The sequence below is a fragment of the Perissodus microlepis genome, chromosome 23 (assembly GCF_051167445.1).
Source record: "Perissodus microlepis isolate ML-2025 ecotype Zambia chromosome 23, ASM5116744v1, whole genome shotgun sequence".
Lineage (NCBI taxonomy): Eukaryota > Metazoa > Chordata > Actinopteri > Cichliformes > Cichlidae > Perissodus > Perissodus microlepis.
Window position 1 is genome coordinate 21,371,583 of NC_140482.1, and position 25,117 is coordinate 21,396,699.

A 25,117-nucleotide genomic window follows, 5' to 3' on the forward strand; every position below is an offset into this window, starting at 1 on the left:
ATCCTTGGACAGCAGTGGTGCAGATGTGTGTACGCGGGGGGTGGGGGTGGGGGGGTCTGATACAGCTACACAGTGTGAAGAAGGTCATCAGTCTGACCCTCCCTGTGGTGAGCAGCGAGCTTCCTTTACTCTCCTCTCCCTGCGTCTCACTCAGGGCCTCCATCACGGCTGAAGAGCAGTTTCTATTGCTTCTATAACCACCAGGAAAAGTCTCAGCAGCTCCAACTTATCATTATTATCATTTTAATTCACGATGGCTCTCCATATATCTGGTCTAATAACGATGGTCATCTTTTATTTGTTGGTGCTGGGGATTGGGATCTGGGCTTCTTTGAAATCTAAGAAGATGGAGAAAAATTCAGCTGGTGGACAGATGGAAGTTTCTTTTTTGGCTAATCGGAGGGTCACCTTGGCAGTGGGCGTCTTCACCATGACAGGTGAGTTCACGTAGAAGTGTGTGATCAGTAATTTGGTGCAATATCTGTTTGCTTTTATAAAAGTAGTAACTTGTACCATGAATGTGAGACTTGTGTGTGCTCTGTCTTGTATGATCGGCTGCAGCTACTTGGGTTGGAGGTGCCTTTATCATTGGAGTTGCAGAGACTGTTTATGACCCCACAAAGGGGCTAATCTGGGCTCTCATTCCTCTACAAATGTCATTTTCATTCATCATCGGTAAGAACCTCTTACAGAGGAGTATTTACCTCCAAAAATATGCCTAAAATGGGCTATTTTCTTCAATATAAGGATATGTCCTTATCTTCTATCATTACTTAAGATTTTTTTCTTAACTGTCCCCTTCTCTTAAAGGCAAATTTTGAATACCTTGACATTCCTCAGCGATCACCAAACTCTTAACCACAAAAATCAAACATAACCTGAAATCTAATTTCTGCACTGCTTTGATTGTTGTCTCTTTTGCTAAAGGTGGTCTGTTCTTCGCAAAGCCGATGCGGGATAAAAATTACATCACCATGATGGATCCCTTTCAGAGGAAGTATGGGAAAACACTGACCGGGCTTCTCGCCATCATCCCTTTCATAAGTGAAGTCATGTGGGTTCCTGTCACGCTGATTTCCTTGGGTAATATAAACACACAAACACTTCCTTTCAGAAGTGTTGCCTAAAGGTGCTTTTTGTAGTTACCCTGCAGAATTTAGCCAAACATTTTCACAACCAGGGGGCAGCATTTTACCAGTTACCTCTAAACTTCACATTTTAAATACGGTTATATCCTCATAAGGATTTGCCCACTTAAATAAGAGCGTATTCACCAGTAACACTAGCTCGCCTGCAACATCTAGTGGTCCAAACTGGTATTACACAAAACTACAGCGTTCAACTTTAGTTGCCGTCTCTTCAATACAACACACAGGTGTTCTGTTTTTTTTTTTAACTCTTGTTTTGTTATTTTTGGAAGGTTTTAAAACTTGTAATTGCCTGTATTTGCCATGAGTACCTTTAAATATTTATAATGGTCAACATGATTTTCAGAGGTATCGATTATGTGTGTTTTTCTCCCAACAGGGGTCACACTTTCTGTCTTTTCCGATCTGCCCTTAAGTCTCTGCATCTGGATCTCTGCTGCGGTGGCCATCGTCTACACAGTTCTTGGAGGTCTCTATTCAGTTGCTTTTACTGATGTCATCCAGTTATCACTGGTGTTTTGTAGCTTGGTGAGTTTAATGTGACAACACATAAACAAGACTGCTTTTCCAACACGCCAGAGGTAAAAGTTATCTCTCGCAAGAAAGAGTGCACGTTACAGTTACAACGTAGGTTGAAGCAGATTAGTTTCTCAAAAGCTTTACTCTGTTTTTTTTCCAGTGGTTGTGTGCTCCCTTTGTTCTGGCGAGTGATGTCTACACCGACCTCCGTCAAACGGCTTTCAACCACACATTTCAGGCGCCTTGGCTCGGCCGCCTTGAGCCTGATGACGTGTGGATATGGATCGATAATTTTCTCGCAATGGTGAGATGACATAACAGTAACATGTTTCTAATGATTTAATAAGATCTGAAGTCCTTGAAACCTTATATTAAAACAAATACATTGTATATAAAAGATTATATCAAATAAAGTGTAAAGTTGATAAGTCGCTTTTAAACAAATTGAACAAAAAGGCTGAAAAAATAAGAGGTACAATAAAAAAGAAACAGCGGGAGGAACATTAGGTTAACTGGCAAGAGGTAAGTAATGTGATTGGGTATAAAAATGTCTTCTTAGGCAGAGTTTCTCAGAAGTAAAGATGGGCAGAGGTTCACCAATTTCCAAAAACCTGTCTACAGATTTTCGAACAATTTCAGAAAAATTTTACTCACGTAAAATTATGAAAACTTTAAATCTCTCCTCATTTACAGTGCATAATATCATCAAAGGAATCAGAAAATTTGGAGGAATCTCTGTGCGCAAGGACAAAGCTGAAAATCAATACTTGCCCTCAGGCATTTTGAGACATCTACATCATGGGTGTGATTTCCTTTTAAACTCTTGGCCCTGTATATGTTTTTATTTGTTAAAAACAAACTGTGAGCAATAAGTTCTTATGCTGGTAATTACTAAAACACAAGAAAATCTCTCGGTTTTAAAAAAAGTATCTTAAAAAAATGAACATAGTAGATTGTGGGCTTGCTGTTTGTTTTCAGAGTGTTGGAAATTTGGCGTTTCAGGACTTCCATCAGAGGACACTCTCCTCCAGCTCTACGGCCACGGCCAGAATGATTTGTTTCATAGCGGCAGGTGTGGTCATTGTTCTGGGAATTCCACCTGTGCTGATCGGAGCTGTTGCAGCATCAACAGGTACTCCTGACGTCTTCTTTCTTCCGGCTAAACCCTTTAGTTGTCCCCACAGCGGATCATCTGCCTCCATTTCACCCTTTTCCCTCTGCACATCATTTACTAAAAAAAATTCAAACACTAACTACACATAAAACTTGTAATATTCTTTTTACTCATCCAAACAGTTTTCATAGATTTTATTTTGAATTTATATTTTATTTGGCAAAAAGGGGCTTCCATACACGATGAGCCTTCAGCAGAATGATTCAGATGATCCAGAGATCAGAAAGGAGCAGGAAGACTCATATTTCAGTAACTTTAAACATTATAATGTTTCCTCTTATGCTTCAGACTGGAACCTGACCTCTTATGGCTCACCTTCACCCTATGAGCGAGGAGAGGCTGCCATGGCGTTGCCCATTATCCTTTTGCATCTTACCCCCACCGCTGTTTTCGTTGTTGGCATGGGAGCCATCGCCGGCGCTGCCATGTCATCCACTGACTCGTGCCTGCTGGCGGCAACCTCCATCTTCACCACCAACATCTACACCCTCGTTAGACATCAGGTAGGAACAAAGTCGGTCAGAATGCGGAGTTCTTAAAAGTTTGTGTTGATATTTTGGGGAAAATGAGCTTTGGTGTTCTGTTTAGGTATCAGAGAGAGAGCTGCAGTGGGTGATTCGCCTCTCCATAGTGGTCGTAGGGACTGTAGGAACCTCACTCACCTACCTGGACAGCAGAACATTGGCCTTCTGGATCCTCAGCTCTGACTTGACCTACACCGTCATGCTCCCCCAGCTGATCTGCATCCTCTTCGTCAGATCATCCAATGCTTACGGGGCCGTGGCAGGTTACGTTGTTGCCTTTGTGATGAGAGCGCTGTGTGGCGAGCCGGTGTTCAACCTTCCCGCCATCCTGCGTTTCCCTGGCTGCTCTTTGGAGGATGGTGTTTATGTGCAGCGCTGGCCTTTCAAGACCACTTGCATGCTGTCCTCTCTGGTCACCATCCTGGTATTTTCTTATGCGACGTTGCTCTTGTTCAACAAGGGGATCCTCCCAGAGAGGTGGGACCTGTTCAGGGTGAAGACTCAAGAAGAAACAGCACCAGCAGATGGCGCCAGACTAGGTGAAAATGATAAACATGCATCTGAACCGATGTTGGACACAAGATGCTAAGTTTATCTTTTTTTCCTACATTTTCAAGTCTTCAGCACTTCTGCTATATTAAATGATGCACATTGGTAATGGCAATATTGCCTGATTTCTGGATTACTTTTGTTGTTATGCAAAATAAAATGAACAAATGCCTTTTACTTAACAGCTAGTTAAACATTATGTTTACAATTACCTTGAGTCAGAAAACAATTAATCCCCACCAAGCCGCTTAGAGCACATTTTACATATTTTTTTTTTAAAATCATTATTTAAGAGAAACATCTGCTTTGCTGTAACAGCAGCATATTTGTGTATATCACTATTTGTGTGGGTAACTCCGTATAACAACCACTGCTAATAATGAACTGATTGTTAGTTAAACTTGAGTAAATAGCTTTTTTACTGTTGACATTTCAATAATAAATATTTCGTACTGATCAGTGGGCATGTTATACTTTAAATCTGTTTATGTCATTAAGTTGTGCAATATAAAATTCCATACTGTGAAAAAGTTTGTCCCATCTCTGATTCCTCATTTTTTTGCATATTTCTCACGCTTACATGCTATAAATTTTAATATTAGAGAGAGGTTAACCAAAGTGCACTTTTTAAATGATTGCATTTGTTAAGGGAAAAATACAATGACCCTGAGAGGTTAAACACACTGGAACTTTTAAAAAAAAAGACAACAGTAAAACACAATAGAAGTAGAAAAATAGAAGAAAATATCACAAAACGTAATGGATGTGTTTTTGGGGACACAATAATGTGACGGACCAGCTATGGAAGTGACAGAAACCAAAAACAAGTGTAGGCTTACAGTGACACAGGCTTAGAAGAAGCAGAGGATTCATTGATGTTGTGAGAAATAAAAAGATGAACACAAAGTGTTTTAAACACATGATTAATATAATAGTTTTCCATTAGCTGTTCATTGTTAGCTCGTCTGTCACGTTATTGTCTCCCCAAAAACACATCCATTGTGTTCTTGATTTTTTTTTAGCTTTTGCAGCATTTTTATATTATATATGCTTTTATTTTCTTATGTCGCAGTGTGTTTGACCTCTCAGAGCTACTGTAAAAAAAGCGACCTGACCCTATTTAAAAAGTCGTCAGTCATCTTGCTGAGCTATTTTCAAAGCAAGAACTGAAAATGACAGAAACCTCCATTTTTAAAAAAAACCCCAGACAAAGCTGAAAAACAGTGTAAACAATATCCATTTATTTAGATATTTAGGAAATATTCTGATATAGTGAAGCTTTATTATTTAATCTTTGCACAAAGAAGACATCATTCGACACAGACATGTTACATTTAAAGGGAGTGACAAACCCAGCGACCCTCAACAATAAATATGCCGATGCGTCTTTACACTCTAGGCTTGGCATGATATGCATTTAGAAACATCAAATGAAGAATTTGCAGAGCTGTGTGGATTTAGATGACACAACGACAACCCCCTTTAAGAAATGCATCATTCCCTCTGCGTAACTTTAGTCTCTGCGTAACCAAAATGATTACATAATTTTTCACAAATCATGACACAGAAAAAAGAAAGACAGAAGCAGCCAACAATAAAACACTCACAGTGCACTGGTGTGAGTTATGGCACGTTTTGTCTTCTGTGGCCTGACAGCACACAGAGAGGTTTGAGTGTGGAGGCCACAGCAAGCAGCTGAGTGTCACGAACACGGCAGACAGGAAACAACCTGACGTTACTGTGGGACTGTTTCAGTGGATACTCCTGGAGGTATGAGGTTCTCAGTGGACTAAATAAACCGATGTATGCAGACGTCTCTGTTAAGGCATGAAATGAGAAACGAGGTAACGTCTATCTACTGCATCGTCACAGTTGCAATAAAGATAAGAGACATCCCGTCCCCACTGCTCTGAATAGAAGACATCACAGACACAAACAGAACAGCATGACCAACACCAGGACAAGTGTCTCTGTAAATATTATATGCCTTTTTCTTACATATATAACTGCTATGTAAAGATACAGTCTTTGGTCCCAAATAAAATATTGTGCACAACATACACTTTAGAGTTAGAGCTGAACTCAATGAGACAATGGTAGGACATCATGACTGCATGATAATGGCGATAGCACAACCGGTGTTGGTTTATTTATCTACCGGTGAAGCCGCAATCTACTGCCTTCTTCCTAAAACTAACAAACAGCTAAAACACATTCAAATATAGTGTCTCTACATTTAAAAGGGGAATTGGTTGGATTTTTGCTGTGTTTCCACAGCCATGCCCCAAAGATGAAGCCTCGGATGACAGAGGCTGTGGGAGGGTCTACCATACGAAGTTCTTGAAATTCACTGATTGGTCACCATGATTTTCTCTCCAGTTATGGTGCACACTATGGTCCGTGCCATCGTTGGGGTTGGTGGGATGCGTCAGTAAATACACCAAAAGTGATTTTTTTTTACACATTCCTGCAGTCTCTCCTATTCCTGCAGCCGTTACAACCCTTGCAATCCCTCCCATCTCTGCAACCCTCACAATTCCTACAATCTCTCATATCCCTGCTACCATTGCAATTTCTGCAATCTGTCCCATTCCTCCAACTACTGCAACCCCTGTAATCTCTCGCATCCATGCAACTCTGTCAATCTGTGCCACTGTGGATTTTTTTTCTCCTTTTAAACGTGAAAATACGAGGTGCATATACATGAACACAAAGGTCGCAACTACTTCATAAGCTGCTGTGAGACTGTGCTGTAATACAGGGAGCACGATTAGACGGCACATCTTATCGCATGAAAAAGTCATGTGACCATGTTTACAGTTTAGCGTTAGCCTTTCAGATTGCATCCACGCTAAAAACACAAAAAGTCAAAATTGTGTTGAATTTGTTTCGGTTATCCTGTTGAGCGTCTCTGATTTATCCTAAACTTTTATTTTTTAGCAGAGTTGATGGAAAAGTTTTTATCCACGTCAAGACGTTTACTTTACAAACAGCATCACTTAACAAAGCACTGGATATGACGGAGTTTTAGCTGGAAACACGTGTATTCGACTTTATGAACATTTTGCAGTGCAAATGACAGAAAAAAACATCTCTTTCTAAAATATAAAATCTCATAGACTTCTGGATTACAACATGTCATACTCCACTTCTATGTGATTAAAATACATATGCTGTATTATATATTTATTCCCTTTACTCCATTTCAAATAAAGGTGCTAAGATAAGTCACTCACTTTATCTTTAGAATGGCTCTTTATAACGTTTATACAAATCTGCACCACATCACATGTTATATCATCTCCTTTTTCAATATAGACATATTTTCTATTTTAAACAGTCATTACTGAGTTAAATAATCCTTTCTCTTATCTTAAATAGGTATTTGATACCATTGCTGAAAAAACATTTCTGCTCTTGGTGAGGACCAGAGATGAGACATTATGTCGATTGCTGCTGTAACATACATTCAGCCCTCAGTCTGAGGACAGAGAAGATAAGAGAGTGACTCTGATTTGTCATATTTCAGACAGAGGAAGGAGTTTTCTTCATTTAGGAGACATAAAATCAAAACATTCCTGTCCTTTCAAACTGTTTAAGACTTTCAGTAAAACCAAAAACTTTACTTTTTGTGTTTTATAGAGCATCTGGATAGAAAAAACATCCATCCGTCACCTCTCTCACACGTGGGACTCATCCAGGTCCAGGTCGACGGGTGAGAGGGGGAGGGGAGAGCGGCGGGGCGACCGGCGGGGGGGAGGAGGGGACAGCAGCGGGGTGAGAAGCGGGTTCTCGGTGCCGTCGTCCTCGCTGAGCTGCAGCAGGGTGTCGCTGCGCGGCAGCAGGGCGGTTGTGTCCTCGTCCCCGGGGCTCTCTCTGATCCTGGAAGGCCCCGGGGGTGGTGGAGGAGGAGGAGCAGCAGCAAGATGAGTTGGTGGTAATGGAGGTGGCGGCGGTGGACCTGGGGCGGGTGCTGTGCTCAGCACTGGGAGTGGCGGTGGAAGAGGAGAGGAGGTGCGGGACAAAGGGAGAGGGGAGCAGGTTCTGGAGAGGGGGAGAGGGGAGCAGGTTCGGGATGGGGGTGTTGGAGTGGAAGGCCGGGAGATGGATGGGGGAGGGGAGAGGCTGCTGCGTAGCCCCCACTGCTCTCTCTTCTCCTTGCTGCTTAATGCTTGAGGGACCTGTGTGGGAATACACCTGCTCCTGTAGTTTAGCTTTTAAAGGGCTACTTCACACATAAATGACATAAAATTATATTTTTATCTCCTTAAAATTAGAGGAATAGCTGCAGATGGTCATCATTCTGGTTTAAAGGCCGTAAAGGCGTGCCACAGGGCTCAATACTAGGTCCACTCACTGGCCACTTTGTTAGGTACAGTTGTTCAACTACTTGCTAGCACAAATATCTAATCGATCAACCCTTTATATTTAGGCATGTAGACATCGTAAAGACGACTTGCTGAAGTTCAAACTGAGCATCAGAATGAGGAAGAAAGGTGATTTAAATGACTTTGAATGTGGCATGTTGTTGCTGGTCTGAGCGTTTCAGAAACTGCTAAGATTTTTCGTAAACAACCATCTCTGGAGTTTTACAGGGGATGAGCTGAAAAACAGAAAATCATCTCAAACTGAGTTCTCTGTAGTCAAACGGCCCCCATAGTCATCAGATCTCAATCCAGAGCACCACTGGGTTGAATCTATACCACAAAGAATTAAATGGTTCTGAAGACAAAAGGCAGTCCGACCCAGTACTAGCACAGTGTGCCTAATCAAAAAGCTGGTGAATATAAATCAGTAGATACTGCTACAAAAGAAATTAGGATTTTTTTTCTTTTTGGGTGAACCAACTATGTAAGTACTTCAATTGTATTGTTTATACCACAACATGACATGGTATAAAACATGGCGATGGTAAGAAGAAGATGAAATAAATGTAGGTAACACTTAGTACTATAGTTTTATTTATTTTATTTAATGTCCACAGCATTCTGCATTTCCTCCTTCAGCTGGTCCTACCTGTGCATTTGTAGGTCCGTGCAGGTCAGCCATGATCATGGCTGAAGAGGTGGGGGGTACTTCCAGGGTTGGGGACTTTGATGGGGCAGGACTCGTCCCTTTGCCTTCGCCCGGTGGGTCCACAGTGCTGGGAGTTGGAGGCTTGCTTGCCCCCGTGGACGCCTGCTGGCCTTGATTCTCTGTAAAGGTGACTGACCTCTTTTGGTCTCCATGCGCTGTGGGCAGACATGCATGCGCACGTGGTCAAAACAGAGACGATAGCGCCAGCTAGCGACTCGCTAACACATCAGCACCACCAAAGAGAGTGAAGGCAGGGAGGGGATGGGAGAGGGGGAGGCAGGGGATCGGGGGGGTAATGCAAGACAGACATGCAGAGCGTCCTATTGGGTGAGGTTGCAGATAAAAGGGATGAGCCATTGCAGGGTGGAGAGGAAGGGTTACGAGTTGTGTCTCACCTTCACAGTCCAATAAAGTTTCTTTATTTCGAAACAAAAGCATGAGACAGAACAGAGTGAGAAGAGTCAGTCTGGTGGCAGGTGGTACAGCAAACAGCATTGGAACAAACACAGAGGTCGTGAATGGGGAGGACGGGTCAGTTCAAGTCAGCACACTGACAATAAATAAAGTATTTTTATAGGTATAAGTGTTTGTAAGTCTAGATTTGGCTTGTGTGCTTGATCTGAAGTGCAGGGTGAGTTTTGCTGTTACTTTTAAAGATAGTCACGCATCCTGTTTCAGAATTTTAAAACACAAGATGCGCTTTCATCATCCCTCATCTAAGAAAAGACAGATGAAAGCATGTGTGCTGTTACCCAGTGGTTTGTTCTTGGGCTGGATGCTCCTGCGCGTTGTAGAAAGCCTCGCTCCAGATCGACCGCGTGGTTCGGTTTTTGGAATGGACAGCAGGGGGCGTCGCATCTACGGGAAATTTAAAGAAAATCCACATGATAGTTAGCCTGCCCACTGTATTGTAGCGCCCATGTGTGATGTCGTTCTCGTCATTTTAGTAAATAAAATGCTTTTTAAAAACAGGTTTATGTAACACCTGTAACAGGACACAACCCAAGAACGACTGAATTATTTAAAATAAATACATTTCCACATCTATTTAAAAAATAATAATAATGATTTATAATAATAAACATGAACATAATACAGAAGAAAGTTCTATATATTATTAAAATGACCACAACAGTGATTGTAACAATATAACAAACTTATTAGACGTCTGAAAAATATAAATATATAAAATGAAAAATATATTAAAATAATATAAATCTATATTGCTTCAAAGACTTTGTCCTTTTTATCCCCACATTGTTTAAGCATTTTTAGGGTGGCTTATTTTGATAACTTGATTGATAATCAACCCCGACTGGTTGCGCAGACGCCACTCCTCCCTGAGCCTGGTTCTGCTAGAGGTTTCTTCCTGTTAAAACAGAGTTTTTCCTTCCCACAGTTGAGCTCTTGCTCACAGGGGCTCGTATGATTGTTGGAGTTTTGTGTGTTTATTTGTATTATTGTATTGGTCCTTACCTTATAATATAAAGCACCTTGAGGCAACTGTTTTTGGGATTTGGCGCTATATAAATAAAACTGAACTGAAGTGAATTTATTTTATTTTATGTGTGTGTCTAAAAATACTTTTAAATTCTATTTTCTTGTAATGTATTTGCTTAAATGTGAATTACGATAGCACATACTCAATGCCATCAAGTTACATGGACACATGGGACACGTGAAAAAAGGTGATGTCCACACCTGTCTGAGTCCTCGCTTTCTTCCTAACGGAGGCTGGATCAGGAGGTTCTGACCTGGTTCGCTCTGCACACTGGCCACCCTGATGCAGTCAGTCATAAAGAGACACACACACACACACACACACACACATTCACGTGCGCACATTCACGCAAAACACACAGAAATACGTCACCATAAAGGGACTGAAAAGCAAAGATTACCCAACCGTCAATAAACGCAACTTTGATCACAATAAGATGTCGCTGCTACTCTACCCATTCACTCACTACACAATACACACAGTGTGCTACAAGACACCCAATCACAGTACGGAAAAAAATAACAGTGCTGCCATGATTCAAACACTGAAAACACAACAGGGGAGTAGTAGGGCCTGGAGTGGCAATCCTGACAAAGCAACTTGTCTCGTTTTTTGTGCTACAAATGCCCCTGAAACACCTGAAATGTCCCCATCTAACCATGAAACAGTGATACGGCATATTTAAAGTTAGCTTCTAAACAAAAAACAACAACTAAAGTGTCCATTGTTTGTATTTTTTTGTGTTGCCACCCCAGTTCCCTCGTGCCCCTCCAGATTGGTATCCACAATAGGACGCCCAATTTGATCAGCGAAAAGCCTGATAGACACGTAAACAGTATGAAACACCATGGCACCGATGAGAGGCTGACTTTAGTGATGGCACATTAACTGTAAAGAACCACAGCTAACAGAGAAAGAACAGAGGCAGAGCTCCCTGGCCCCAGGGGCTCTGAGACCCTTTTTAACATATTTTTTTTGTAAAATGGGGAGGGGGCCTGGTTAGGATAGCACAGCGGATGAGCTGAGAAGATGAGGGTCAGTGTGGAGCTCAAGGGGAAGTGAGGGGGGTTAAGGGGATAGAGACAAGGCACATTAGACCCACACAGAAAGAGATAGAGACGGGTAAGTGGGAGGTGGAGGGGCGGAGGTGTGACGGGCCAAGGCGATTTGATTCGATGCAGATGAGTGATCAACAGTGAGGCGGCCGATAGAGGTGGCCGTCCTGAGGTGATGCCCCTCCCAGTGGCAGACAGATGCAAGAATGCACCAACGGGACACAGACAGAGAGAGGGCCACTGTACCTAGAGAGGTTACCCTCCTGCAGAAGACCCTGGGACTCATCTAGCACATTGGGTTCACTGTAAAAAGGGGGGCGAAGCGGGAAAATGGGAGTTTAGGGAGTGTAGTGAGATCCATCACCACCCTGAGCCCCTTCCTTAGCAGGGTTTATATAAGCCAGGGTGTTTCCTCTAACCAAAAGTAACCAAAGGCAGAGCAGACTTTTGATTTTTAACATTCTTACCATGAAAAAGAGTCTTAACACTGCTTAATAAAAAAAACATTATAAATCAACAGAGATATACATAGATAAATATGACTGTGGTTGTGGAATATGACTGGTTGATTTCTCGTCCATCGGTCGGCTCTACATGTTACATAATAAACAGGAAAGAGTTGAACATTTCATGAAAGCTGCTCTGAAAACAGAGATAATCTCATTAGTTTAACCAGCAGGATAGAAGCACAGTGGTTCTCAAATATAGCTGTGAAGTTTAGACACTTTAGCTTTTTGTAGTCAAGAGTCAACGTATTTGAGAGTGAAGCTATCAGCTGATTTTTTTATTGGTTAGCAACCTGCATTCATAGATCGCAAGTGTAGAAACATATTAATAAAATCCTGGAACATTACATTACAAGGGAGATGTACGTCAGGCACTCAGGAGCCTTGATCGTGAAGCATAAACTCGCTGTAAGCCTCTGAGGTCTATAACTGACGACATATGTTTCAGTTAGAAATTTGCACCGTAGCTACACTATGTCGGAAGCACAAGCCCCTCTAAAACTGCACCAAAACCTATGCAGGATTAGGACTTTTTCAGGGCCCCTGAAAAAAATTACTGGGGGGATAAATGTCAGAATTAATCTCCTGATTGACTTTTTTTGTAGAATTCTTTGATTGATCTAAGAAATCAAACTTCTGAGATAAATGTCAGAATTAATCTCATGACTAAGATTAATGTTCAAATTCTGACTTTGTTCTCTGAATTCTGAGAACAAAGTCAGAATTCATTTTTTTCTGAGGGATAAAAAATCCAAAAGACACTCCCCAATTCTTATTAGTGGCCCTAATCCTCTTCTGTAGTAACCTGATGTGTACCTCCCTAATGTAACTGCATGTGGCACTGATGTGGCCTGTAACTATTGTGATTGGCCTATTCAGCACAGCTGAATCCAGCTAATGTTTTGCCAGAGCTTTGTAATTAATAAATGAAAAAGGAACAATTCTTTTCTGAATATAAGGAATACTAATCATAGCATTAATATAAGGACTCACGAATGTCAGTTAACCCCTGGAGAGAGACTGGTGAAAACACTGGATGGTACAGGGGGGGAATTTAAAAAGAAGTAGAAAAACCTGAGGAACAAATGTATTTATCCCCCAAAGAAAAACTCACCAAACAAAGAGCAATCTGCTACTGAACAAAACAAGGAAGGTTTTTATTACAGCACTCTTTTTGTGACCTAGTGACAGCCTGTAACCATTTGCTGGTCAAGGAAAACAGATAGTTCAGAACAACTGGTTTCCAGGTGACTGGTGCCTTAATGCAGTTTAAACAGAGCTGGTCACTGTAGGCCTTTTTACTCCTTTGTTTCCTGTTATAAAGCTGGCTGTTTGATCACGCAGGATCTGCAGTTAGCTTTATTTTTCAGCCCTTTTGTTTTCTCCCTTTCACTAGGTCTGACATCGCCTTTTAATGGCTAGTGAGATTATTTCTGCCTTCACACCATTTCATCTTTACTTTTCAAGTACAGGAAGAACAACTTGCATATTGCAGCTAACAACTAACTACTAAACCACCATTTTTTGTTTGTTTGTTTTTTAACCCATAAAGACTAAACAGATTGAATTAAAAAAAGATTTTCACTGAACTAGGTGTGACTGTTTTACATAAGTGCTTATCTGTGGCTCCCAGGTTCAGTGGGAAATGTTACCTGTGGCTGGGCAACATGGTGGTGCGGGGGGCCTCGGGCTGAGAGGCCGCCGAGCCAGTGGCGTGGCTGGAGAAACGGCGCTGTGACATCACCCTGGGCATGAAGGCTTCGTGCTCGCTCACCACGCTGGGAATGCTCATGGAGTCAACTGCAGCGAGAGGAACGTAGAGTGGTGAGTTTACTTTAAAGGAAGTGAACAGGAATGAGTGAGAATAGCTGGTAAAAACAAGGGAACAGTGTTTCTGACTCTCTTCATCATCCTCGTCGGTACGGCTGAGCGTGTCCTGTGAGGGCTGCCGTGACGGTTGGCTGTCCTGCTCCCAAACTGTTCCAGTGCCCGTGTTGGACCGCGACATTGTGGCCAAACTGAGGCGGTAGGCTGACGTGGAGGTGCCCACCGTGCTGATGGATGTCTTGCCCTGATATGCTGTGGGGTGGGAAACGCCATACGTGACTGCAGAGTTGATAGCTTCTATTTGAAAACACTTACAGGACAAGTTCACCCTGTTTATCCGTCTATATTACTGATTCCTTTTATGTGGAATTTTTAAAAACATACTCATGTTCCATTAAGAAATTAAACATACAGACATACACAGCAATCATCTCCTGTCAGATTATATCAGGGTCTTTGGACTGCAGTATGTTGTACGTCAGTATGTGTGTGACGAGAAGCCAAAAAACACTAGATGGATAAAATGGGATTTTTAGATGAACTGTTCCTTTAATTTTTTAGAATGTAGCTCCAGACCCGAGCCGCTGTGCACAGCCTCTTTGAGAATCTTGAGCTCATTGTTGAACTCTGCAAACAGTGAGCTCTTGCAGAGAGGTCGTGGGATGAAGCGCCGCTCCAGCTGATCAGCGATGTGGTGGCGCGCTGTGATCTCTTCCTGGGAATCGGCTGGCTGGGTCAGCAACTGGAAAAGTAAGATGGAGGAAAAGTGAGGAAGATGACAGCAAGCTTTTCAGGAGTGCTGAAGGAGCAGGAGGCTCCTGAAGTCCCCTACCTTGCACTGTATAAAGGGTCTGAGCAGGACAAAAATAGGGATCCGGGTTCGGACGATAAAGTCGATGAAGTCCCAGAAGGCCAAGCCGCCCACCTTCCTCAGAGCCATCTCCTTCACCTGCAGGCTCAGCCGATACCACTGGTTCCCCAGTGAGCGCTCGAAGCAAACCAGCACCACCTTCAGAGCTGTGGAGGAAGGAGGATGAGAAGAGGAAGACAAAGCAAAGCTATAAAATGTTCTCCCCTCTTCTATTGTACCTAAATAAGCAGCCTGGCTCGTGGACTCTGCTAATCCCTCCCTACGCAGATCTTTCCCAGGGTCGCCCGGCGTGGAGCAGTGAGCTGGAGAGGCGTCAAGCATAAAGTTCTTGGTGCGGGATGTGGAGATGATACGAGGGGGAAGCAGGATGTTGATGACTGTCTGTAGGAGCAGGAAGACCTCCGGCTGCTCCAGGTGGGGGCTGTCTGCATCGAGAAAACAAAACAAAAGCAGGAAATACAAAAAACCCTGAGCAAGATGCTGATTGGCGTTTTAAGTCTCCTCCTCCAATCGCACCAATAAATCACCTTTGCTCCCGGAGCCTACAGTTAACACGAAGGGAATGAGCAGGTTGAGCAGCATCCCCTCCCGCCTTTCCTGATTGGTGAAAGGTGAGATCACGTGACTGAGGGGGAAGTCTTCCTTCAAGGCCTGTGGAGAAGCGCGAGGGAATTAGTATTAGCACGCGGAGCAGCTGCTTTATGAGTGGGTGTTTGATGGGGTCATCTCGCCATACCTGAATCTGCAGAGCAACCAATCGGACCACGGCGGTGCTAAAGGGCAGAGGCGGAGACAGGTAAGGGCTGAGGTGGAGGAGTGGCAGCCCGTCTGCCACACTGGAGGGGCCGACCACACCCATCACCTGACAACAGACCAGACAAACCACCCCACCAAAAAACTTAAGAAAATGCTAAAAAAAAGAAAGAAAAACAACTTTGCTTTTCAACATCTTTGCAGTCCCATACCAGGTTGACGCAGACGTTGATAAGCGAGCGCAGGTGAGGCAGGAACGAGATGATTGGCTGTCGCTGCAAGGTCAGGCAGATCCCCTCGATCAGGCTACTGGCCGCCTCCCACTCCACCTGTCTCCTGGAGAACAAACAAGTACACACCACCACCCCCCGAAACCACATACAAGCACATTGCCATGAGTTTAAAAAAAAAAAGAGCTCACAGGGAAAAACAATTCTGCCCCTGAAGGGAGTTTGTTTGTTTGTTTGTAACCAATCTAGTGTCGACAGTTTTCAAGATATCACCTTCAAAGTTGGTAAAATGGTAGATATGGTACAACCTATATTAACCCTCTCAGGCTCAAATTAAGTTTTTGTTGCTAATGCACAAAAGAATACCTGCAGTGGTACTTCTGAGTAAAAAACTCATAAAATATGTATGTGGGGTAATCAGGTTGTTAGCTTTTAACTGTTGCAAATCTGCAACGCCTGCCTTGAGAGGGTTAACAACTATTTTTTATGGCCCGTCTTCAAACTTCAAATCAACAAACTAAGCCTTGGGGGACATTAGCACCCAAGGTCAAAGTTGACCTTGAAAAGAAACTTCAAGAAACCACATCAAGGAACATTTCAGATGAAAGTGCATGGAGAGAGCTGTACAACACACTCAATATTTTTTCATTATGATGCCCTACGATGGCACAATGTTGCCATAAAATTTCACAAAATTACACAGCATGAATACATATTCAAATCTCAAACTTTTAGAGCTCATAGAAGTCAAAGATTGCATCAAAGACAACAAATGTCGCAAAGCTCACAAACATAGCCAACTAAACACTGCAGCAACAGATCCGCCTCAGAGCAGTGTTACCTCTCAGCTAGCTGCCTCCAGTCTACAGTCAGGGAAGCTTTTCTGTGCTCTTTATTACCAACATTTATGCATTTATGTATATATGCAAATGGACCTCTGTGATAGTTTTACTCCAACTTTCTACAGTTTTTTGCAGGATTGGACCACTGGAAAGGCGAGGATAATGAAAAGTTATGTGAAACGTGTGTTTGGTTTTTTTACTTTAGAGCAGTATTACTGCAATACTCAACATACTGCAAAACTTTAAAAACTACAATAGTATTGTATTGTGGGCTGTCTGGAGATTCCCACCTCTAGTAAATACCTGACCATATGAATAAGGACTTTCAGGAGACAAGTTCACTGAAGTCCCTGAAATATTTGGATGTGTGCGATCTCTGACGGCAGCAGATGTGAAGGCCTGATGTTTTGTCTATAGCTTCTCAAGTACAAGTAACATAATATTCTTTAAGGCAGTCTAAATCAGTAGAAGACGACACAATCACGATGAATTACTTTTACTGAAACATGCAGAGAAGTTGATTTCCAGTTCCAGCTCTTAAGACGAAATATTGCGGCTTTAGTGTTTTACTTGGTTTTTATGTATGAAATTTATTTTATGAAATTTCTTGAAAATAGAGATTATAACTGTGATTATTGGTATCATTACACTGGTAATTCTAATACCACCAGGTTTCTTGGTCATTACTGCATCAGAATTGTGGAAAAATCTTAGCAAACAAAAGTTTAAATTAAAGCATTAAAAACTTTTTAAGATGCATCAAAATTTTAAAATCTGTATATAAAGAAAAAAGATTTTTGCATTGCATCACATCTATAAGGGTGATGAAGAATTCGTTCTTCATTGTGAGCTAAATAAAGACTAAAAAGACGACATAACACCTATATGTTGCTTTCCATGGCCAAAGACTGGACGCTCCAGGCATAGAGGAACGCTGCCACTGATCCATTGTTAGAACAAACATCGTCACACACTTTTATGCCATTACGCATTTAAACTCACAGACAGGAAAACACAGTCCACAGAAGCACTTACGGTACAGCACCCACGAAGGCAGCGCTACAGAGGACAGTGCCAAGAAGCCGTCTATTCACTGTACACACCACGGCAGCGGCACAGCACGATACACTCACAGGGAGACGGAGAAAGAAGAGGGATTGTGTTCAACAGACCTGCTGCATAAAGCCTGAGGGCGAGCGCACCTGAGCGTGGGCATCTTGTGGATCTTGTTGAACATGCGGTCCAGCCTCTTGAGGATGAGGATGAGGGCAGGCCGGACGGCCTCGGACGACCAGTCGGTGATGGGCAGCATCTCCATGATGTAACGCCGCAGCCCTCGGCTCTCCATGGTCAGGGTGTCGTAGGGCGCCAGCTTCAGCAGGGCGTGGGCGATCTCTGCCAGCCTGGGGGCAGAAACATTCATTCAGTTCAACTTACAAGTGCTTTTTAGGATACAGCTTTAAAATTAACTAAGGAATGGGAAGAAACAACTTTACTGACTTTATTCCCAAAATGTGTGTATTGTGTCAAAGAGATATCAACCGAAGTTGAATTAGGGCCGGTCTGCAATATTGTATAACACTATGCATAAATGCATAGTACAAAAAAACAGTCAGTGTACGTGTAAATATTAATTAATATCTTAAGAACAAAGAATTGCCACAACAACAAGAAGGAAAACAAGTTTGAAGTGCCTTAAGTTTCAAAATAAGAGCAAGTTAATTGTCCACTAGTCAATCGACTATAGATACCTACGGAAGAGGATTAGGGCCACTGGAAAAAAAAAGTGGGCATATCTTTTTTTCTTCTTTTCCGGAATTCTGAGAAAAAAGTCCGAGTTCTGAGATTAAAGTTAGAATTCTGAGAAAAAAATCAGAATGCTGTCAAAATTCTGAGAAAAACTCAAAATTCTGACTTTTTTTTCAGAATGCTGTCTTTTTCAGCAGAATTATATTTTCTCAGAATTCTGACTTTTTTTTCTCAGAATTCTGACTTTTCTCAGAATTCTGGCTTTAATCTCAGAATTCTGACTTTAACCTCAGAACTCGGACTTTTTCATCAGAATAATTTTTCCTCAGAATTCTTACTTTAATCTCAGAATAAGACTCATAAGAAATGCTAAAAGCATTCTGTAATTTAAACACAACAAAGTAAAGCCTGTGTGTTATCCATCAAGTGCTGGATGTGTGAAAGAATGTAGGTGGTGACAATTAATGAGTCATAACTTTCTGACTAAATCTTCTGATGCCCAGCAAATACTTAAAGTTACAGTTGGTAATTTTTATGTTATTTCACCAAAAAGGATTCTGTACTCCTAAATATATCTAGAATAGTTTGTAATTACATCTTCCAGCGAGCTGATGCAGTCTCATATCAATAATGTAATAAAAGCATGAAGCAACGAGACAATGTCACAGTCATCTGAATAAAATCTCATCTTCTTTCTCCTCACCTCAAGCCTCATCTCCTGAACTGAAGTCAGAGCTCTAACACACAGTAACATGCACAAACATTCTTGTTTATTCCTAAGCTTGCTCCAATGACTACGGACCTCTTGTCTGACATGATGCACCTATCTCCAGACAGCTGACAACGAGTTCACTAAACATCAACAGCTGCCAAATAATGTTAGGCTGAAAATCCCATGTTCCCTCTGACAAGTAGTTTGATTACATTTTCACACTGAATGAGAGTTTATCTAATAAATTTCAACCAACAGTGTTAGATACACTTCAAAGAAAGTTTCACTGATAGAGGATAACAGTTTAGCATATCCTTAACAAGTCACCTCAGTACTGCTGGTCAGAAGTGAGCTTCACTGACTCATCGACTCATTTTGGACTCCCTTCACAAAGTTTTACAGCCTCCTTCAGAGTAAATGAAGCTGGATGCTTCTCAGTCTGCATTGACAGCTGAGGTAAACAGTGGAGTGACAGGGAAAAACTCCAGGGTGGATTTGAATTTGATCCAAACATTAGTAGAAACACAGACACTGAACTGTTTGTATTTCATCTCTCTTGGCTGACTGAAACATGTTTGTCCTATAGCAGCCACTGTAGTTAGGGTTATGCACTTGAATCTCAATGGGTAAGAAAACTAAACAATTTGACAAATTTACACACTGTAACTAAAATCAGCTGCTATTTCATCGCACACCTCATGTGGGACTTGATGTCCAGTAGCTCCAGAGCTGTGACCCGCGGCTCGCCTGCAACGTTCTGCAGGATTTTGAGCCGTGGCCCGCAGTGTTTGTAAAACTCGGTGCAGATGTTCAACAGGGACTCCCGTGGACGGCGGAACTCCTCCCTGGCAATGCGCTCGTCCAGCTCCTCCCTTGGCATGCCCTGGCCCTCCTCCAGCAGGTGAAGATTGTCCCTGACAATACAAAGATCTCCTCAGTCTTGGTTTTCAAACTCCAAAACTGCACTATAGTCATCTATTCTGAGACAGGTGAGAGTTAAAGTTCTGACCTGGTGTTGACCCCTCCGGACATGGCGTGGTTAGCTGTAGTGCCGCCCTTGTGGCCCTGATCACAGCGAGACATCTGGGGAGCCGTCATGGGCCTGTGGACGATCAGATGACAACAACTAAGAGGAGCTAAAAGCAAATCTAGACTCAGTTGTGTCTGCATTGGTAAGAGACAAACCTTGTGAGGGTTTCAGAGCTGTAGAGCAGGGCCTGCAGAGATGTAGCTAGGGCAGCGATGGCCGCAATCTCATCTCTGGCAGCCGAAGCAGACTCCATCGTAACTGTGTTGCTCTTCAGTTTCTGGAGGTAGCAGGGAACCAAGGCCTCCAGCACCATCAGCATCTGGAGACTGGAGAGGGAAGCATGGATAGTATGAGGACAGAAAGCAACTGACAGAGAAAGACGCCTCGATGTTTTTATTGATACCTCCTGAAGGATTCGGGGGCATATGCAACCACAGTGACGCACAGCTTGATGGCCTCGCTGATAGAAAAGGTCAGGTCCTCATTACCATAACAGAAATCTGTGACATATACAGAGAACATATACAGAGTACAGTCAAACTAGTCCAACAGTAATATTAGACTAACAGTTGAATTTGTGAGGCTTCCTTTACAGACTTATTTGATATAAGAGGTTTAATGAATTTGGGCATCAGTCTGAGTTTCTGGACTTCTTTACCAAGTCTCTACTCTCCGACTAGATCCATATCTTGATACCTACGGCAGCTTTGTCTGGAGCCAGTAAAATTGACAGTTTACCCAGAGAGCGTAGCGGCTTCTCAGCTTTGACCAGCTCCAGAGCATCCAGGGCATCCTGGGTTTCACCTTCTAGAGAGACCAGCAGGTCGAACAGACACTGGGCCGAAACTCCTTTAGAAAGACCGGTACTGGTGCTGGTCTGAGATGGATAAGAAGAGAGAAATGCATCAAAGGAGACAAAGAACTTGCAGTGGTGCTGACCGACTGCAGATTCATTTGAATGAGTCCGAAAGTCTTACTGTGAACTCGAGCAGCGGAGCAACGCTGGCAAACAGCTGCAGGATAAAGGGTTTTCGATGGAGGATGTAAAACTGCCGGCAGCAAAACTCAATGCCCTGCCTCAGAAGAGGGTTGCTCTCGTAGTCTGCATAGACCTGTCACAGCAGAACAGGGAGAGGGGATGGGAAATGTAAATTGCTGTGAAACTGGAATTCGGAGCCAACTGTTCTTCCTCCACTCACTGTCTAGGCTCAGTTAAGTGTGCACAGGTAAGCATACCTGCAGCATGGTTGGCAACATCCACTGGTACCCGCTCAGGGAGAACAGATGGTTAAAGTGAACAGCGGTGTTGATGGCGGTCGCCGTGTACTGCCTCAGCAGGGAGCTGTCCTCGGGGTGCAGCAGAAGGGCCCCGTTGAAGACGTTAAGGAACAGCATCATCTCATCGCCCCACGGGTACTCACTGGGCATGCCCAGAAACATTTCCTCCAGCAGTTTGATCCACAACACCTTGTGGAGAGTGTCCAAGCCAAACAGCTCTTTTCCTGGAAGGCGGAGCAAAGCAGGATTCATTATCCTAAAATAAACAGTAGGAGCTATACTCAAGTTTATTAAGCTGTTAGTCTTTTTCTCACCTTGAGGCTCATTAAAGAGGGAGAACTCTGCATCGATGGCGGTGCGGGGGAAGGAGGGCAGGCGAAGCAGGTCCTCCTGCAGCAGGGAGACGTGGGACTGCTTGTGCACAGCTGGCATGTGTTGTGTGAGGGAGATGAGGAAGAGGACTCGACCGACTTCTTCTAGTTTACGGGAAAACACCTGAAAACAAAAATTCAGACTATGATTTTCCTGTTGCAGGACGCTGTTTAGGGGCTGATTTAATTTTCACATTTCCAACCTTACCTGTTTCTGGATGAGCTCCTGTCCTTTCTCAGGCAACATGTGGACCAGGTTGAGCTGAGGAGAGACTGACCTTCGGAACGGGTAGATGTCTCTAACATATGTCTGAAGGATAGAGAGAAAAATAATTACACTAAATATCTCTATGTTTAAAATTAAATTCAATGCCAGAGGTACAGTGGAACAGATGTGACTCAAAAGCACTGGTCTGACCTTTCTAATCTGCACAGAGCAAGACCGACCAACACCAACATACATATGAACTATTATTGATGATTAATGAAAATAGGTCTTGACTTCAGATAATTTAGTGCTTTTAAATAGTTGTTGCTTTTTTCAGTGAACAAAAAAAACCCTCAAAATAAAGTTCCCACCTTTGAATAATGGATGAGGTTCCATCGTTTATCCATGAGGAAGTAGTGTGCCGATCTGGCCTCGGGAATGTTGAAAAATTCCAGACACTCCTGGTTGGAGAAAAAGGAGATGGCCGATTAGTTTACTCACGCTGAATTACAATTTTAAATTTTATGCATTTAGCACACGCTCGCCCAGCATGATTTGAATTTAATTACAGTGATAAGCCTCCTCGGTCTTGCCTCACTGTGTGTGTGATTGACTGAGATGAGAGTTTTTACCTTTAGCAGGGCTTCAAACTGAGTGTCTTCATGGACTGGTAGCTGGGTTGGGATGTCACATTCATTCTGCCCGTGCACCACCAGCGTTTTGGTTCCTGCAGCAGCAAAATGTGATCTTTCTGTGTCAGTATGAGACTTGTTTGAATAAAGCTAGAGACCAGAAACAGAAGTTTGCTTTTTGTCTTAGGAAAAATGCTTTTTATACTTTTACCTTTTATCTTTGTTTTGTTTTAGAAATCCTGTTGGTATATAGCTGTGGAAATGCTCAAGTTGACTACCTTATCTCAGTGAATGAACCACTTCAGACTAGAAGTGAGAAAAAAGGAATCTAATGATGGATATCAGGGTTCATAATGTCCCTGTTGTAAAATGGTTGGGTGTGCTTGGGAAAAGAAAGACACATCCTGATATTACCGGGGGTTAAACTACACCTTGCTACATTTGGCTGTTCCCTTATCAGTGGGGTCATCACCACAGCAGGTAAATCTCCATGTTTTGTTTTTGCAGATTTTTTGCCAAATACAACCTCAAAGCGAATTTGTGTCTCCGGCTGGTGCTGAACCTGCAGCCTCTCATTTGCCAAGAACCCACTTCACTATGTGGCCACCCCAGTAACAATGCAACCATATATTAAATAACACGGTGCTGATCAGACATTGTGGGTATCTCAACTGGTCTATTGGTCCTACCTTGGTCTGTTTTGCCAGATCGGTGGACGGTCTAAACAAAGACCAAATACAGAGGTGGCACCTATGCATCAAACACCCTCTGCACCACAAAGTCATCGTTTATAAAGTGCTCCACAAACTGGAGCGTCAGAGCCAACTGGTGGATTCTGGTGGAGAATGGTTTTACAATACAAGCATTACTTATGTCTGCAGTATTTAGCATTCACCTGGCATAGATGCTGTGACCAGCAGTTTGACCTCACACTGCTCTTTCTTCATGGTCTGCTTCAGGTCTTTAAAGAAGAGCCCCTCCACGTAGCCGACCACCTCCCAGAGGAAGGTCAGCGTGGCCGAGATGGCGTCCATGCCCCATTCACAGGGAGTCCGCACAAAATACATGATCAGGCCCACCTTAAAGGAGGAGAGATGATGATGAGGAGAATAAACAGAACTGATGATAAATATAAAGGTACAGGTGAAGGTAGCTGGTGACCCACCAGGTAGTTAAAAAGGATGTGAGAGGTCTGGGCTGGCAGATCTCCAATGTTGAGCAGGAGCTTCCTAAGCATGTACATCAGCTCGTCCTGGTGCAAAAACCAAACAAATGGACAAACAATGAAAAACTCATTGGGAGTCTTTTTCCCACATCTGTCCGCAGGTGTTTGCCTACCTGTCTGTTGCTCACTGTCAGCTTTTCCAGGAAGTGGCGGAGAACGAGAGCTGGATCTTCAATGAGGCAGTTCCAGAGGATTTGCTGGGCAACAGCACTCACTGAGGAAACATTTTTGCATAAATAACCAAAAAAAAAAATCACAAAAGTTTTGATGCAAATTAATTTTTTTGTGTAGTGACAGCTACCAGCCACGCCATCCTCTCGAACTTCGCCGTCTTCCATGAGGTGCACTATTGGTAGGACGGCAGCACAGATGCATGCTGGGAAGACAGCTTGAGGCGGCTGTAGCATGTGGTGAGTGGGTGTGTGTTCTGTTGTGTTTTCTTCATCTGGCAAAAAAAAAAAAGAACTTGTAAAGAGCAAGTTTTATATAAAAAGTTTAAATTCATTTGTTTCTGACATTTTTCTACCTTCAGCACTGGCCAGCGAGCGGACAGACCATACAGAGCCCCGGCGGAAAGAGTAGTTCCTGTGGGAGTTGCTGGAGGCGCAGGATGGGCTGACAGACAGACGTCGTGATGCCAGGTTCACCACTTCTTCTGCTGGCGGGATCAATGCCAAACATAACCAGTAGAGGTACAGGGGGAAAAACAACATGCTATCAGGGTAAAGAGTCAAAACACTGTGTGCTAATGTGGCAACCTGCAGGGCTGAAATATGAATCGAACAAGCAAGTGCCAAAGTCTGCAGTTCCTCTAATGAGCACATGAGGCTGAGTCCAAGTGTGAGTCAACCACTATAAACACCCATGTTTAACATCTACATACTTAAAGCAATTAAAAAGCATGTTTACAGTATTGTGCAAAAAATGGTTTTGGGCTCTAAGAATAGTTTTACCCTTCGTAAAAACACAGTTTTAACTTTACGAATCATCTTTACGAATGTAGCTTAGTAACCAAGCTTGCTCATGTTAGCACTCCCCCTTTCATCTAAATATGGTCACTTCTGGCTTTCAAAACTATTACGTCTGTATAAAAGGTGGAAAAGGTGGATGTGGCCATCATTACATTACCCACTGGTTTTGGAGCTTAAATGTTAGTGTGTTATAGCCATATTGTTTTTCTTGGAGTGCTAACTTATCAGCTGCATCCCTAAACTGTATGGGTGCACTATGTCAACACATTTATCTGCTAATTAGTACTCAGTATTTCACTCATCAAAACTGAAGCACAAACCATCAGGATGGTCTGTAGAAAGCTGGAGTATTACTCAGATAATCCA

The 25,117-nt window shown here is 42.8% G+C and overlaps 2 protein-coding genes across 22 annotated transcripts in view; one reads left to right on the forward strand and one right to left on the reverse strand.

Moving 5' to 3' along the window:
- Nucleotides 1–60: 60 nt before the first annotated feature.
- LOC146361387 (high-affinity choline transporter 1-like) lies at nucleotides 61–4,654 on the forward strand. 2 transcript variants are annotated; one of them, XM_084921856.1, is made up of 8 exons: nucleotides 61–437; nucleotides 562–675; nucleotides 928–1,083; nucleotides 1,528–1,676; nucleotides 1,828–1,971; nucleotides 2,670–2,799; nucleotides 3,130–3,344; nucleotides 3,430–4,654. In XM_084921856.1, exons 1-8 carry the CDS (start codon nucleotides 254–256, stop codon nucleotides 3,952–3,954), a joined length of 1,617 nt encoding a protein of 538 aa, XP_084777982.1. In that variant the 5' UTR covers nucleotides 61–253; the 3' UTR covers nucleotides 3,955–4,654. The 2 variants fall into 2 exon arrangements, with proteins under 2 accessions (XP_084777982.1, XP_084777981.1); XM_084921855.1 differs by having other exon boundaries at nucleotides 2,646–2,799; nucleotides 3,430–4,653.
- A 479-nt stretch (nucleotides 4,655–5,133) lies between these two features.
- unc80 (unc-80 homolog (C. elegans)) overlaps nucleotides 5,134–25,117 on the reverse strand; it is a 63,868-nt gene continuing 43,884 nt past the window's right edge. For 10 of the 20 annotated variants that reach the window (XM_084921843.1, XM_084921850.1, XM_084921848.1 and 7 more), the window contains 31 exons: nucleotides 24,307–24,438; nucleotides 24,082–24,225; nucleotides 23,894–23,994; nucleotides 23,721–23,807; nucleotides 23,451–23,634; nucleotides 22,556–22,650; nucleotides 22,295–22,384; nucleotides 21,924–22,025; nucleotides 21,659–21,839; nucleotides 21,303–21,568; nucleotides 21,044–21,178; nucleotides 20,805–20,943; nucleotides 20,470–20,566; nucleotides 20,222–20,392; nucleotides 20,046–20,138; nucleotides 19,732–19,950; nucleotides 17,748–17,978; nucleotides 15,716–15,839; nucleotides 15,487–15,612; nucleotides 15,278–15,401; nucleotides 14,969–15,175; nucleotides 14,712–14,896; nucleotides 14,456–14,621; nucleotides 13,952–14,131; nucleotides 13,705–13,852; nucleotides 11,793–11,849; nucleotides 10,692–10,770; nucleotides 9,743–9,848; nucleotides 9,386–9,406; nucleotides 8,931–9,145; nucleotides 5,134–8,095 (listed from right to left, as the gene is read on the reverse strand). In XM_084921843.1, coding sequence (XP_084777969.1) covers nucleotides 7,595–8,095; nucleotides 8,931–9,145; nucleotides 9,386–9,406; nucleotides 9,743–9,848; nucleotides 10,692–10,770; nucleotides 11,793–11,849; nucleotides 13,705–13,852; nucleotides 13,952–14,131; nucleotides 14,456–14,621; nucleotides 14,712–14,896; nucleotides 14,969–15,175; nucleotides 15,278–15,401; nucleotides 15,487–15,612; nucleotides 15,716–15,839; nucleotides 17,748–17,978; nucleotides 19,732–19,950; nucleotides 20,046–20,138; nucleotides 20,222–20,392; nucleotides 20,470–20,566; nucleotides 20,805–20,943; nucleotides 21,044–21,178; nucleotides 21,303–21,568; nucleotides 21,659–21,839; nucleotides 21,924–22,025; nucleotides 22,295–22,384; nucleotides 22,556–22,650; nucleotides 23,451–23,634; nucleotides 23,721–23,807; nucleotides 23,894–23,994; nucleotides 24,082–24,225; nucleotides 24,307–24,438 — 4,706 coding nt within the window. In that variant the 3' untranslated portion in view covers nucleotides 5,134–7,594. The remainder of the gene's footprint in view (nucleotides 8,096–8,930; nucleotides 9,146–9,385; nucleotides 9,407–9,742; nucleotides 9,849–10,691; nucleotides 10,771–11,792; nucleotides 11,850–13,704; nucleotides 13,853–13,951; nucleotides 14,132–14,455; nucleotides 14,622–14,711; nucleotides 14,897–14,968; nucleotides 15,176–15,277; nucleotides 15,402–15,486; nucleotides 15,613–15,715; nucleotides 15,840–17,747; nucleotides 17,979–19,731; nucleotides 19,951–20,045; nucleotides 20,139–20,221; nucleotides 20,393–20,469; nucleotides 20,567–20,804; nucleotides 20,944–21,043; nucleotides 21,179–21,302; nucleotides 21,569–21,658; nucleotides 21,840–21,923; nucleotides 22,026–22,294; nucleotides 22,385–22,555; nucleotides 22,651–23,450; nucleotides 23,635–23,720; nucleotides 23,808–23,893; nucleotides 23,995–24,081; nucleotides 24,226–24,306; nucleotides 24,439–25,117) is intronic. The other 10 variants (XM_084921840.1, XM_084921835.1, XM_084921841.1 and 7 more) reach the window with 7 other exon arrangements.

Coding starts and splice junctions, on each gene's coding strand:
- LOC146361387 (XM_084921855.1), top strand. CDS start 254: ATGGCTCTCCATATATCTGGTCTAATAACGATGGTCATCTTTTATTTG. Junction 438..561: donor GGGCGTCTTCACCATGACAG/GTGAGTTCACGT, acceptor GATCGGCTGCAG/CTACTTGGGTTGGAGGTGCC. Junction 1,084..1,527: donor TGTCACGCTGATTTCCTTGG/GTAATATAAACA, acceptor TTCTCCCAACAG/GGGTCACACTTTCTGTCTTT.